Genomic DNA, 14828 nt, shown 5'->3' on the forward strand with positions numbered 1-14828 from the left:
AGTAGTATCATGCACTTGGGACTCGAAAACATGCTTATGTGGCAGGTAATTAAAGAAGAGAGAGATGATTATACTAATATAGGTAGATACCGTAATATAATAAATATGATGCTACTATGTGTCATGCATGACAATAAATGAGACCATCTATGATACCAATATATGATATTATACACTATAAAAATAGTAACTTAGACTAATAACATTACTCCCACTATAACCAGCCTCACCCATAGCCATGAGGTCGGGTCCATCGGGACGGAGTGGCATGTCACAAACTCACACGCATTGTAGTGTCGATCGAGCGTGCGGCAGCTCTTGGACACGTGCCGGGCGGGGCTGGCCGGACCGCTCCTCCCCGATATCGGATGGGCGCCGAGCGTGCGGTTTTCCCCCCACCGTGCGTGGCCTCCGTTCCCCACCCCAGCTCGCCCTCTCCTCCGCCGTCTCTTCCTCCTCCCCTCCTTTCCTCTCCACTCTGTGGAGCCTAGACTCTTCGCGGAGCGCACGCATACGCACCTCACACCAAAACCACCGCTAATTCTCACCCTCTCCTGCTCCCCATCTCGATTCGATCCGCCCCCCCAAAACCCCAAATTCAGCCGCACAGCACAAATCAATCCCCCATCGCCCCCGTGCCGCGAGCAAACCCTCAAAATTTTATTGCCTCCTATCGATCCCGTGGCCGGGTAGGGTTTGGGCGGTGGCGGCGGGCTGGGCCGGTGCTGCGCGTGCTCGTGAGGACCGGTCCGGGTGTTTGCGAGCTTGATCTCCACCGCATGCGGCGGATTGGAGGCGGGGCGGCTAGTTAGGGTTAGACCTATGGGGAGCACCGGCGAACCTGATCGGAAGCGGCGGCTCTCTGGCTCCTTTGCGCAGGGTGTTGATGCGGTACCTCCTGCCAAGCGCCCAGCGCTTCCGCCTTCCTCCGACGACAAGAAGGTATACGCCTCATTCCAAGCCTCTTAAGTAGTCCTCTATTGTCAAGGTATATAGGCTACTGTGTGGAGACTTGTTACTCAATTGTATCTCGATCGTGTATCAGGTAGCCCAGGTCCACGAATTTGCTAGGGTAATACATGAGTCGATAGGAGATTCTGAAATCTCATTAACAGTCATTTTACCTCGCAAAAAGACTCATTTTACGTGGGCTACATGTACGTTGAAGCCGGCTTTGGCAACCCAGTTACGCCTTGCATGCGCGTCGTACTATAACGCTTGGCATGCCCATATTTGTTCCGCCGTGATTTTACCTCACTGCAAAGTTTGGTGCACAACTGCTGAAATTGTTCACGACACTGGTCGAATGCCCGTGCATTGCCATGGTACAACAAATTTAGACACAGAAATATTGATTAAAATATCATGGATTATAACTGTTTTGCGATCCATATCATCCTGTTCTTGCAAGGTGAACATATATATCATCATGATTTATCTAAAAAGGGTACCCGGTGCTTTTGACCAAATCTCGAACGACTTGAGGGACATTGACATCACATTCGTTGTTTCTCTTCATCAGCGTACCAACACCCGCTTCCCTTGGTAATAGCCCTCGCGTGCGTGCATTGTACACTATTATCATGAAGAGCTCACATCTATGGTAAGCGTGCATGCCCATCGCAACGAGCTCTTGCCCAGCAAGGCAAAATCGGGCACTTTGCTCAAAGTTGATCTTTGGTGACACACTTTCCGCAACGGTCTCTGTAGTATGAGAAACTTGCTTGAAAGTAAAATATGACAAAAAAGGGCCTCTATGATGAAAACGAATCGCCAGTATCACAGTTCATTTCTTGTAATAAAGGCTACATTCGTGGAGGGTTCATCGTGTGGGTGTTGTGCCCAGTCTTGCCATAGCCTCTACCAAAATATAAGACGCTTTTTATATTTTGATACGAAGGAAGTAGTTGTAGATAGAAATCATTTGTCTTACACTACTTGTTAGTAAATCCTATGATTTGTGATAAGCTCAGGCTAATATAAGCCTTGACGAATGTTATTGGAACAGCAATTGTTTACACATTGCGCATATATGTTTTGAGTACACAACTGTAGGTACAAAACATGTTATTCTTGCATATCTATATCTATACCCCTATATAGTGTGTGAATAAGTTTGAATATGGATTGTTGGATGAACTCAATCCGACGGTCAAGAGGTGGCAAATCCGAGCGTTGCTGACCATTCAATTTCCTATCAATTACATCAGATTCTGCCATGTGTAATATCTAGAAGTTTTCAATAGTTAAAAACTTAGTACACCCTTGTACTTGTCACGTATACTATCTTTACACACTTCTCATTTATTCTAGAATCTTCTATGCATGATCTTGCTCCATTAGAGTTTCTCGCTTGAATAAAAGTGTATCCATTTATGACATTATTTGTGAACTTTTACTCATGGTGAAAGACTTCTGATGAACCATTTTTTACAGTCCAAATAAAAGTGTATGCTCTTACACCGGCTTGATTATCTCCTTCCCACAACTATCTTTGCATTTTCATGAATTTAACCTTAGGTTCCATACAAATAATGTGTTACATACATGTATTGGAACACTATGCAGCTAAGGTTTTCCTTTTCAATGATGTAATATGTAAGTGTCAGTTGTCTGTCAACATTGTGTTGCAACGATATCTAACAACTCACGTGCTTTGCACGTGCAACTCACTAGTACTAAAAAAGAAGTCAAATATAGTTCCCTTCCACGTAGTTCTTCAGGAAGCTAGAGTCCACTCCATGCACTAACAATGTCAAAGCAAAACATGGATTGTAACAGAATGAGCCGTCTTGATCCATGTTTTGCTATCTTGGGCAAGGTCAGCATTTGCCCATCAATGAGATATTTGGCCAACCAAAAGAGAGGACTAGCCAAGCGGTGATTTCACTATTTTATCCAGATTGATTGTGGCAATCGAATAGATTCTGAGCTTGGTCGTTGGCCATGGCATTCGTATGAGCTGGCTCGATCGATTGGTTTCTGGCTGCTGGAGCCGAGGGAAGGAGCGCTGGAGCAGGTGAGAGCGGAGGCCGTGCGATCCCGAGGTTGGATATGTGGCACCATCTCGCATTGGGTATGCACGACACGAGGCGTGGAGACGGTCTCTCCCGAATTTCCGTTCCAAACCAGTGCGTTTCAGCGGAGAGGTGGAAAGGGAAAAGGACAGAGAGTGGGTCATGGATGGACAGCACGGTGATGGGACAATTGTAGCCAAAGTGGGACCGTAATTTTAATTTTCAGAACGCTGAGGGATGGTGATTGGCGAGAAGCGGCTGGATTGGTGAGCGGTAGGGAGATTGGGCAACAAAAGGAAGTCGGCGGGATACCTTGCGAGCGAGTTTTAAATATTTTATTCGCACTATGTGCTGATGGCAAGGAGAGGACATAAGGGGAGGCTTTGTCGTAAGGTCCCCATTTTTTTAATTATGAATGCAGTTTTCTGTTTTAGGTTCAATAGGTCCCACATGTAAGGGCGCATGAGGGTGGGTGAACTCACCAACTTAAAACTTTAGAAGTAGGATAGATGGAGAATGTTAGATATACACCTCATTTGAAGTCTCTAGGTAGGCTGCTATAGTTCATGGCAGGAAGGTACACGCCTCATTTCAAGCTGTTAAGTAGTTCACGCTTGCTGGCTGGTTTGTAAAGGCTTGCTACTTTAAGCTTATTTGGATCCTGTATTAGGTAGCTGGTGTCAACGACATTACTAGGTTACTTCGTGAATCGCAGGAGCTTCTCAGATCGCAGCATAAATTATTTTACCTTGGGCATATCCGGTTTTACCGAATTCGCCAGCCTGCTTGCATTCTGGGTTTACCTTGGGCATTGCATGGGAAACCTACTGACATGTGCATGAACGGTTGGCAAATCTGCATTTGTCTACCACTGCGAAGTGTACTGTACAACTTTGCTTGTTGACTCATTTAGTAAGGCCTAAAAAGACTTGCTGAAATTGTCCATGACATGGCTGGTGTTAGATAGGAAAAGCTGTCTCACTATGAAAGCAAATATAGTATCCATTTAGAGAGATGATTAAGGATACAATAATCGGTACTTCTGCAAAACAATTGGGTATAAATCGCTCCTCCGATTTTTAATATAGCTCCATTTGGTATATGTTGTGGAATGATGTTTAGGCCACCGTGCAATATAGGTGTAGAAACGGATATACGTCATTGATGCACTTGTATTATTTGCCATACTGCTCTCTTCTGGATTTTGTTCTTGCACTGTTCATTACAGCAGTATTGTCAAGCCATGATCATAAATTGGATTTCGTTCCTTGTATTTAAACAAAGAAATCCATGCTGCTTTCATCTCGAATGTTTCTTCTTTTGGCTTTTCTACACTGTAATTTCCGTTACTTCTTTTCTATATATAGTGTTAATTATAACTTTGTTCTTGGTTGGCAGCTTGATTTTGCTGTAATTAAATACAGAAACCAAAAGCTTTCAGAACAGCTAGAAGTCCATAAGTCTGAGTACCATGCCCTCGAGGGTAAATTTGATGATCTTAAACAGAAACAGAAGTCTCACCATGAGACTCAAGATCTTGTTAACAAGTCATGGCAGCATGTAAGCTAAAACCTAACCTTGTTATAACTGTAAAAACTGCAAGTCTTCCTTTTGTTTACTGTAAATGTTATACTTGAACAGCTTGTGAGAGATTTGAAGGCTATCTCTGTTTGCAAAAGTGGATCCCAAAATTCTTCCTGCAGTGCAGTTCCTAGCAACGAGTCTACGGGTATGTCTTTGTTCTTGCCTGAATTAATTTAATTGTCGGCTAATAATTTGTTTCCTCATGTATAAAAAATTGTAATGGAAGCAGTACATGCGTCTAACTCTTCCTTGTTAGGATTTGCAAGTTTTTTTTCTGGGGGAGGGGAATTTGTAATGGAAGCATTTCATCGTATTTGATTTATGTCGATGGTTGTGGAATATTCTAAACATGGATGTCCCAAAAATTACAGATTTAGTTTCTAACTTTCTATTCAGATGGTGCATGCATCCGGAAAGACGAGGACTTCCTTAGCAGGCTCGTTGAGACAGGTGCCACAGAAAGTTCTGGTTGCCATTTGGAAAACCACGTACACTCGTCAACTACTGATGCGCTGCAGAATATCTTGTTCTCATCAAATGATTCATGGCATGCAAACGAGAAGTTACCGTTAGATCACTTTACTGCATTACCCGAAGATGGTTTGTTCTTCACATTTCCTTGGTAATAATTTATTATTTATTACAGCTGAAAGACTGCCAAATTTCTTACCCCTTTGGTAACATTTCCTTGTTTTGCTTCACTGCAGAGCGCATTAGGGAACTGGGAAGTACTGCTAGTGAGATATCACTAGAGCTTAATGATGCCGTACGAGCACTTGGTGATCTCCACTTGAAGCACAGACAGCTGACAGAGAAGCACCACGAAGAGAGATATTTAAATGCTCGAAGCAAAGCTGAACAGAAACGCCTTAAAGGTATCTTGCTTAAACACAAGATGATTTACATAAGTGGATATGACCCTGGTACATACGACAGTTTTTTAGTGTCTTACTATATCTATATTATTTTGACACCTTCGATACCTGCCAATATACCCTTCTAATATGCATGACACACGCCTTGTAGTTGGGTATCTTGCTTAAACATGAGATGCTTTACATACATGGATACACTTGACACTTAGATCACATTGGATATGTCACCGCATCACCCTTTCCCCCAAATCTACCATTGCCTAGCTGTCCACTCTCCCAAAATCCATTCCGACTGCCTTCCCTCTGTGTGTTGCAACCACCATAACCTTCTTCGCCCATCTGCTGCTCTTGCCTCACGTAGTTGCTACTGCTTCCTACCTCTGGTCAGACATTGACAATAGCGAGGTTGATAGAGGATGTTGAATGGAGATGAGAGTGAAGAGAGGTGTCGAATGAGGATAGATAATAGACTGAAGAGGGTTGGAGAGAGATCAGGAGGAACGGAGAGATGCCAGTGCTGGATTGGGACAAGAAAGGCAACTGGAAAACAGATCTGGATATGTGTGAGAGGCAAAGCCAGGGGTTCCCTCACAACACTGCGTGTTGTACTCGGCCAGGATGAGATATGCTGGCTAGGTAGGAATGTTTCTTCTCCTCCACTAACCTGTCTGTACTTACTCCCTCCGGTTGGGTTTATAAGTCAGGCACGGGTTTTTAGGTCTTCAGTTTGACTAGCAAAATATGTATTAATTTTACAAAAAATATCGCTTTAGATTCGTCGTCAAATGAAATTTCTAACTTATAATTTTTGTGGCATATTATACATGTTCTATTAGTCAAATCGAACACCTAAAAACCCGTGCCCGACTTATAAACCCAACCAGAGGGAGTACGCACAACAATATATCGCTGATCCTTGTTTTTGTGGATTACTGGATCACCTAGCCACACAATGTCCCTTAAACTGATTACACGAGATTAACTATTTAGGCAATGTTTGCACAGTATATATGTGCCTATGATGCTGTGTGCACCTAATGTCAAGGATCACCATATTAACTTTACTGAGATGTTTGTTAACTTTTCAAGAGGAGTTGGCAAGTGCTGCTGCTGAGTTGGAAGAAAGCAAGCACAAATTGGCAGTTCTCAAAGCACAGGGAGACACGACACATGGAACTCCAATCTTATTTCCAACTTTAGGAAATAAAAGCTTGCCTCAGGATAATGTCAGAGACAAACAAAAGGAATTGCAGGATCTAGGGGCTTCTCACAAGGAGTTTACGGTAAAATATTAAATACTTGTTTTAAACTTCCAGTGTTGCCTATGTTTGCTCTTACCCTAAAGTTGTTGCTTGCTCTATTGTTTGGATCAGGGTCTGATTTCACAACGCTTGGCGGAAATAAGGAGACTTCATGAAGAGAGAATTGAAATTTTGAACAAGTTGGCTACTTTTCAGGTTTGCACACTGCTTGTTTAGGTGCCATACCAAGTGAAGTAACGCTGTTCTACATTTTTTTGAGTGTCTTTCCAGAGTTGATTCATAATAGTATTTTCCACCCGTGCTTCGCTGCAGCTTTTTTGGATGATGTTTGCTTTCCTACCAAGTACTCCCTCCGTCCGGAAATACTTGTCGCATAAATGGATGAAAATGGATGTATCTAGAATCAAAATACATCTAGATACATTCATTTCAATGACAAGTATTTCCGGACGGAGGGAGTACCAACATTAGCGAAAGTAATCCTAGATTATTTCTAGTCTCCAGAGGGCGACATACAGATGTGCCGTTCAAACATCGATGTTTTTTTTGCATAACATGCATGGTTTTGAAATTCCATCTGCTCAACTAAAAGATGTCTGATCAAAGCACCTTTTAATTGTTTAAGAATCTGAGATTAGCATTTTGGCTACAATTTCAATGTTGACATGGCTTATTTGAGATTCCACCTTGGAGTCAATCTTAGAGTAAAGGAAGATGTGTTCAATAAAATATTCTTGCATGCCTGACATTTGCAATTTATGGACAGAACATTTTGACGGATTTGAAGAGCATTTCTTCTTCAAAAGCTTTCCAATTTCTGAAGGATCAACTCCAGAAGTCACAAGCAGAGTTGGACCACTGCCGGACACTATTAGAAAAATTACAGGTGGATACTGCTCAGTATAATTTACTTGTCATGTATCAAAGAGCCTCAGCTATTTATTTTATGTTTGACTCGGCTTCTACTTGCCTTTTCAGGTTAATAAGGATAAATTGATATGGCAAGAAAGAGAAATTAATGTAAAAGTTGATCTGTCTGGAATTCCTCATAGGGTATCTCTCAATTGTGAGTCAACCCTTGCAGTTTTAGATCAGAATCTGCGGAAAGTAGTTGATGAAAAGAATATGCTTGCACTGAAACTTGAAGAATCTTCAAGAGAACCTGGTATGATGATTCTTGTTTGACTTTGCTAATAGTGTCGAGTTATTCTCTTCTGGCCATATCGGAATCTAAATAAGTAAAAATTTCCTATTTTCAGGTCGGAACCAAGTCATATCAGAATTTAAAGCGCTGGTGTCATCACTGCCAGGAGAAATGGGCGCTATGCAAACTGAGCTATCTAAGTACAAGGATGATGCTTCAGAATTGCATTCTTTACGAGCTGAAGTTCGCTCCATTTCTGATATTCTGGCTAGAAATGTATATTTCTTGATATGAGCTTGTTGAAGAAGTTAATGAGTGTTTTGTGACTATTTCAATTAAGTTTAAGCTATTCGTTTTGTGCTTTACAGGAGCATGCCATCAACGAATCATTATGTATATCCACTCGTGCTGGATCTGAAGTAAGGGATCTACGATCCAGGGTACTCAATTAAAAAATTGCTGATTTAACTAGCTGCATTGTCTTAGCAGGCTTCAGGAAATGGCTTGTTTTAGCTAGTTTCTTTGATTTCCATACATATCGTTTTTATGAATTCTTAAGCCACTGGATTCACATGATTTGTAGGTTTGTGAACTGAGGCAAACGAATTGCGAGTTAAAGCTCTTTGTGGAAATGTATAAGCGCGAATCTACTGATTCAAGGTAGTTCTATTACAGCAGAAACCTTTCATGAAACTACCTCTACAATTTATTGTGTTCCACTCTGCTTGTTCTCCTATTGTCCATTGATCAGATCATCCGAAATAATCTGTTGAGCTTTTAAACATTGTTTACTACCAAATTCGAAGTCCTACTATAACAAACTTTACCATTCTGATGTCCATACCTTATTGCTTTGTGACAGAGATGTGCTGGAGTCGAAAGATAGAGAATATTGTGAATGGGCTCGTGCCCATAGCCTCAAATCTTCTCTTGATGATAGTAGGCTAGAACAGCGTGTTAAGGCAGCCATCGAAGCTGAAGCAACGTCTCAGCAGAGACTAGCAAGTGGTGAAGCCCAGATTGCTGAATTAAGGGGGAAGATGGAGAGTGCCAGAAGGTAAGCCATCACATGTGTTTTAGTAGGCAGTAATGTTGAAACCGAAGCCCTCTAGCTATCTCTCCTCTCACTCGAACGGAGGTGGAAGAAGAAGAACAGTGGACACAAGATTTTCTGGCCGGCGACGAACGCCGCCACGGGCGTTCAAACGCCCCAATCCTTTTCCTCTTTACAGTGGCTACATAGCTTACCCTCGGCTCACCTTCTCTACACACACGCAGGCTCTATAAATAACCTTGCGCACGTACACATCCACGGCCACACCGGCCACTAACACACGCATGCAGGGATCGCCCAACCACTAACCCACTAGACACATGCATGCATATCTACTGACTTGGCCGGCACACATTTGGCCACTACCTATGACCCAGCCAACTAACAGCTTAACAGACTCACGCGACGTACGCACATACGCACAACACACATGCGCACCCACCCACGTCACACACGGTCCCGCCGCGCCTGACATGCCCGGCGCGCGCCCATACACGCGCCTGACGCATCCGACACGAGCTCCACGGCTCCGTGCCACGAGCCTCCACGGTTGTCACGCCGAGCCGCCGCGACCTCTGCGCCACCACGCAGGTCCTTCGCGACCTCCTCGTCTCCGCGACCGCCGTGCCCTTCGCGCGCCGGCATCACCGTGCTCCGCCACCGCACGGGACGAGCGCCATCGCCGGCGAGCTCCTCCGAACCCGATGCTCTGATACCAAATGTTGAAACCGAAGCCCTCTAGCTATCTCTCCTCTCACTCGAACGGAGGTGGAAGAAGAAGAACAGTGGACACAAGATTTTCTGGCCGGCGACGAACGCCGCCACGGGCGTTCAAACGCCCCAATCCTTTTCCTCTTTACAGTGGCTACATAGCTTACCCTCGGCTCACCTTCTCTACACACACGCAGGCTCTATAAATAACCTTGCGCACGCACACATCCACGGCCACACCGGCCACTAACACACGCATGCAGGGATCGCCCAACCACTAACCCACTAGACACATGCATGCATATCTACTGACTTGGCCGGCAATATTTGTATGCTCCATCTTCCACCTTCGTTTGTGCGAGTGAGAGAAAGAGAGCGGCAACAACAGGCAGAAGCTGGAAACATTATCTATTTTTACTGCTCAAAGTGGTGCTAACTCGTGAACTTTTCTGTGCATTACAGAGATATTGGTAGTTTATCTGAATTATTGAAATCAAAGCATGAAGAAGGCGAAGCGTACCTGTCAGAGATTGAGGTCTGTTTCATCTCTACATCTCTGTAAAATACAGATTATCAGTATTCTACAAATACTTATTTTTGACATTTCAGAGTATTGGGCAAGCATATGAAGATATACAAACACAAAATCAACAATTGCTACAGCAAATTATCGAGAGAGATGACCACAATACAAAGGTAATTCTATGGACTCATTTGCTATTCTTTGTTTGTGCTGATGTATCTTTGTTTTCAACATTAGTGTAACCTTAAAATCACCCACTTCTGTTCACAATAACTCTGATTTCACTTAAAGCTTGTTTGACTTCAGTTCCCATAACCTGTGGACATGCCAATAATAATTTAAATGTGCAACTAGAAGGTTTAGGTTACCACCATGATTTTATCCAGGTTTTCATGTTAGTAACGGTAGTTACGCCATGAGACCGTCCAGAGCATTATAATCTTCTGGTAGCCTATTAACAAATAAGTGAGCTCGAGCATCATGTTTTTTATTTTGAGCATGGAGGACTGTTTATTTGTTGAAAGTTGAAACCAAAGACATTAGTATGAGATGTCATCAGATTTCTGTTTTCAGCATGGAGAATTAATCTCCCACTTAATTTGTTGAAACCAAAGACAGTAGACATTTACAGGAGTTCAACGTAGAAACACCAACACAAACAACTTCTGCTCTACGTGCCAGGTGATTTGCAGCACAAATTAGCAGACTGCTAGCCCATGCTTATACGATCGCATATTTCGTTACATTGCAGTCTTTCAGGACACATAACCGAATAGCAGCTTCAAGTTCCCTTGTGCCACTATCAACTTAGGCTTGATTCATGAGCACATGCTACCCTTTACAAGCTGAATTTTCATTCTTTGCCATGGGAAAAAGAATTCATACTATCTGGGCACATGGAGCCATTCTCGTTCGGCTTATGCCCTTCGCCCTGACCGACATCATGTTGTGTTTGGTACGCAGTGCCATTTGCTCTGCCACCATGCCCGATTGAGTTTTGTTATGACCAACATGGCCACATTGTGCTCCACTACTGTGGGATAAAAATGAGTTTTTGTAAGTTAATTTGGTTGCTGTCAAGCAGCGGGCTGCTGAGCCAGGCATGGTTCACTGTTAATCCTGCTTTTCATCTTCATTTCAGCTTAGGGTATGCACCCGGTAAATCTGTATTTTTTTGGTAAAAATGGTTTAGTACTGTGGTTAATATGGTACTCCCTCCGTCCGAAAATACTTGTCATCAAAATGGATAAAAAGGAGATGTATCTAAAACTAAAATAGGTCTAGATACATCTCCTTTTATCCATTTTGATGACAAGTATTTCCGGACGGAGGGAGTATTTATTAGGAATATGGATTGACTCCGGTAAATGTCAAACTACCACATTAATCAAAGTTGAGGCGAATTTTAAAACAACACAGCAGCATTTTACTTTTGTATGCCTAAAAAACAAGTACTCCCTCCGTTCCAAAATAGATGACTCAACTTTGTACTAACTTTAATATAAAGTTGGGTCATCTATTTTGGAACGGAGGGAGTATCTGTTAGTACATATTACCTCCGTCCCAAATTATGTCTTAAATTTGTCTAGATACGGATGTATCTAACACTAAAACATGTCTAGATACATCCGTATCTATACAAAAGGCAAGTAATTCAGGACATGTCCATTGCACTGAGCCGAACACCACCTGTGAATCCAACGAGATGTCCAGTGTCAAAGAGATGGTGCTTCTTGTTTGCTGGTGGGGAATAAGATGATTTTGTCACCTGCTGCTACAAGGAAGGCATGGACGAGGCATCCAAGACAGCATTACCGTGCATGGAGGAAACTGACTGGGAGTGCTTTGCTTCTGTTCCTAAGATGAGGCAAGCACTTGTGTTGCGCAATGCAGCAGTTTTCGGATTCCATGCACGCCCAAGGTGACCAGATTGGTATCCTCAAAGCCTGTTCTTGTGCATTTGGATCTCATCCTCATTATGCCTTGGTCCTCTAGTGAGTGCCCCAAAGCTGGTGCCACATGCATGTGCGAGTGCCATGCACATAAAGTGGAAGCCACAACATGGATTTACACCCTCAATTCACATTTTAGGGCAAAAAAAGGAGACCTTTGACCTCACATCGAGGAGGGGAGGTCATGGGACAAATGTTAGGAAGACGACAAACTGCTGGGCTCGTTTCAATCTGCAGCAGCTGTGAGGGAGAAGATGTGCTAGGACGGCATCCAAAAGCTGTGAGGCAGACAAGAAAGAGAAGGGGATAGAGGAAGAAGATGGGAGAAAAGAGGAGATGCAAAAAACATACTAGTATATTGAATTATTCTTTGAGCCAATTCGGTGGCACCTAGACAATTCTAGGCCACTTCAGTGTCTCAGGGACACCTCACTGGAAAAATGGAACCAAACTGTGGAAGTGGGTTTTGGCTAGACTGAGATAAATCTAGGTGGCTGGAGAAGTAAAAGGCGAGTTGTGGTGGTTGAATGAGATAAAGGTCGCAACTACAATGCATTTTGCTATTTCCTAATCTACGATGCTACATACTGAAGTTGTGTAGAAAACCTCAAATTAGTAATTTGTGTGCATATTTGGTTGATTAATCAGATTAGCTAACTGCAGAAGAAAAATCAACCATGGTCATTCAGGAGTCATGTTTGTCTTTATTTGTTGGTGATGAAATTATAGAATCTTTTTAAACAGCGACCTATATTGAAGCCTCTACATGTTACTGCAGATCTTTATGGAAGGCGTTAAGGTGAAACAGTCACAGGATACTTTGCATTTAGAGTTATGCAATCTGAACAGGAATTTACGGCAGGCAAAGGGTTTGATGGATCTGTACAAAGATAAAATCGCCCAGTTAGATGACAAGGTAAATTTAAACGCATAAATGTAGGGAGTACATTCTGTTTTAGGGAGTGCTTGACACACATGTTTTTCCTTGCCCGTTTGCAGTTAAAAGTTTGGTCAGAGCAGACAGCGAGACTTTCGGAGGATGGACGGCGACATTCTGTTTCTTCAGGCAATGCTCAAAGAAAGCTGGCAGATGTATTGGGAGAGGCTCAACAATTGAGACAGTCCATGGATCAAGTAGAATCCAAGGTTGGGAGGAGTCGACTAGAAGTTGCTGGGCTTCTTGTAGAACTAGAGAAGGATAGGTAATTGTTTGCAGAGATTTATTTTTCCACACTCCATGTGATCTTCAGGTTTCTTGACGTCACAAGTGTAATGATGTTTTTCCAGGTTTAGTAAGAGAAGAACTGAGGACGATTTGGAATCGTTGTCAAGGAAAGCTAGTTCTCTTAGAGCAAAGACAGAGGGATCGTCGGTGTTGGAAAAGGTTCATCAGGAGGTGAATGAGTACAGGGGAATATTGAAATGTGGTGTCTGTCGCGACCGACAGAAAGAGGTGAATACTGTTGCCTTCATTTCCTTCTTCATTTCCTACAACCTTAGTCACTGTATCGAATCTGAACTTGTTCTCCCATGTCGTTTAGGTCGTGATTACCAAGTGCTACCATCTTTTCTGCAACGACTGTATACAGAAGTTGCTCAGAAACCGCCAGCGAAGGTGCCCTTCCTGTGCATTAAGCTTTGGGGCTAATGATGTGAAGCCGATTTATATATGATGCGGTGGTGGCAGCTGTCGTGGGTCATCTAGGAGAAGTGACTGAACGCTCCTTGTTTGGGGTTCTTGGTTGGCATGATCCTTCTTTCAGTTGGAAATTTTTTAGCTTGAATTTCTGCAAGGTGGACCCATAGCATACCTTAGGCTGCCGGCACAGTGCCCGTGGCTTATGCTATGCAAGTGTGGCTTCCCGCTCCTTTGTAAAGTGTGGAATTTTCTTGTTGAAATAGCTGCTAGTCTTAGCTTGCATATACAATGTGTTATTTTGCTTGACATATCCAAGGAAGAGGAGTTAAGTGACTCCGAAAACATACCATAGGTTGTATTGATATATATGGATCGATTGTAGTTCCTTTTGTTGTAGGTGATGTTGAGCATGTAGGTTTTGGCCGTTCGTTTCAGCTTGTACTTTGTACATTTACTACCCTAGTGGGCTCTTTGCTGATAGTGACATATATCTTCGGTGAAATGCTGTTTCTTAGTACTTCCTCTGTAAAGAAATATAAGAGCATTTAGATCACTAAATGGTGTTTCTTATATTTCTTTACAGAGCGAGTACTAAGAATTGGCAAGGATTCAGGTTTGCTGTAGCAGGCTTAGATCGGCATATTGCATGACTATAATTCTGGTTTTTAATTTCTCATGCATGCTCCGTCTTCCTTTTTCTTTTTTCTGCGAGAAAACACGCTCTGATTCTGTGCAAGAGGAGAGGGCATCGATGTTGGTGCATCCATAGTGTGGAGGCAGGTTGGTAAAGATGGCAGGGGCATCAACCTTTCTCCCTGTCTCTCTTTTGTCATACGGGTACACTGGTAAGTTATGTCGCATTGATTGCAGGGATTGAAGGCTTTCTACATCATCATCTCACGGGATTCGTTCTTTCGTGTGGTGTAGCTGGTTTCGACGGCGTCATGACTATGCACTCTGAAAGTATAACATTGACTCATTTGTGTTGCTGCAGATTCCCAACAGTGCTTGAGATCCTCGAGGCCACTGGATGCTGACCGATGGGCAACTTCAGATTCAGAGTACAC

The 14828-nt window shown here is 43.0% G+C and overlaps 1 protein-coding gene across 2 annotated transcripts; it reads left to right on the plus strand.

Annotated features, from left to right (window-relative positions):
• The first annotated feature begins 391 nt into the window (after positions 1–391).
• LOC123137680 (E3 ubiquitin-protein ligase BRE1-like 1) lies at positions 392–14247 on the plus strand. 2 transcript variants are annotated; one of them, XM_044557504.1, is made up of 19 exons: positions 392–942; positions 4416–4577; positions 4659–4746; positions 4998–5201; positions 5309–5476; positions 6566–6759; positions 6850–6933; positions 7505–7624; positions 7717–7903; positions 7998–8158; positions 8251–8322; positions 8466–8542; positions 8745–8939; positions 10110–10182; positions 10257–10343; positions 12901–13038; positions 13122–13324; positions 13410–13575; positions 13664–14247. In XM_044557504.1, exons 1-19 carry the CDS (start codon positions 823–825, stop codon positions 13793–13795), a joined length of 2631 nt encoding a protein of 876 aa, XP_044413439.1. In that variant the 5' UTR covers positions 392–822; the 3' UTR covers positions 13796–14247. The 2 variants fall into 2 exon arrangements, with proteins under 2 accessions (XP_044413439.1, XP_044413441.1); XM_044557506.1 differs by lacking the exons at positions 392–942; positions 4416–4577 and having other exon boundaries at positions 4728–4746; positions 4998–5223.
• Positions 14248–14828: the final 581 nt, after the last annotated feature.

This window comes from Triticum aestivum, chromosome 6B, assembly GCF_018294505.1.
Source record: "Triticum aestivum cultivar Chinese Spring chromosome 6B, IWGSC CS RefSeq v2.1, whole genome shotgun sequence".
Taxonomy (NCBI): Eukaryota; Viridiplantae; Streptophyta; class Magnoliopsida; order Poales; family Poaceae; genus Triticum; species Triticum aestivum.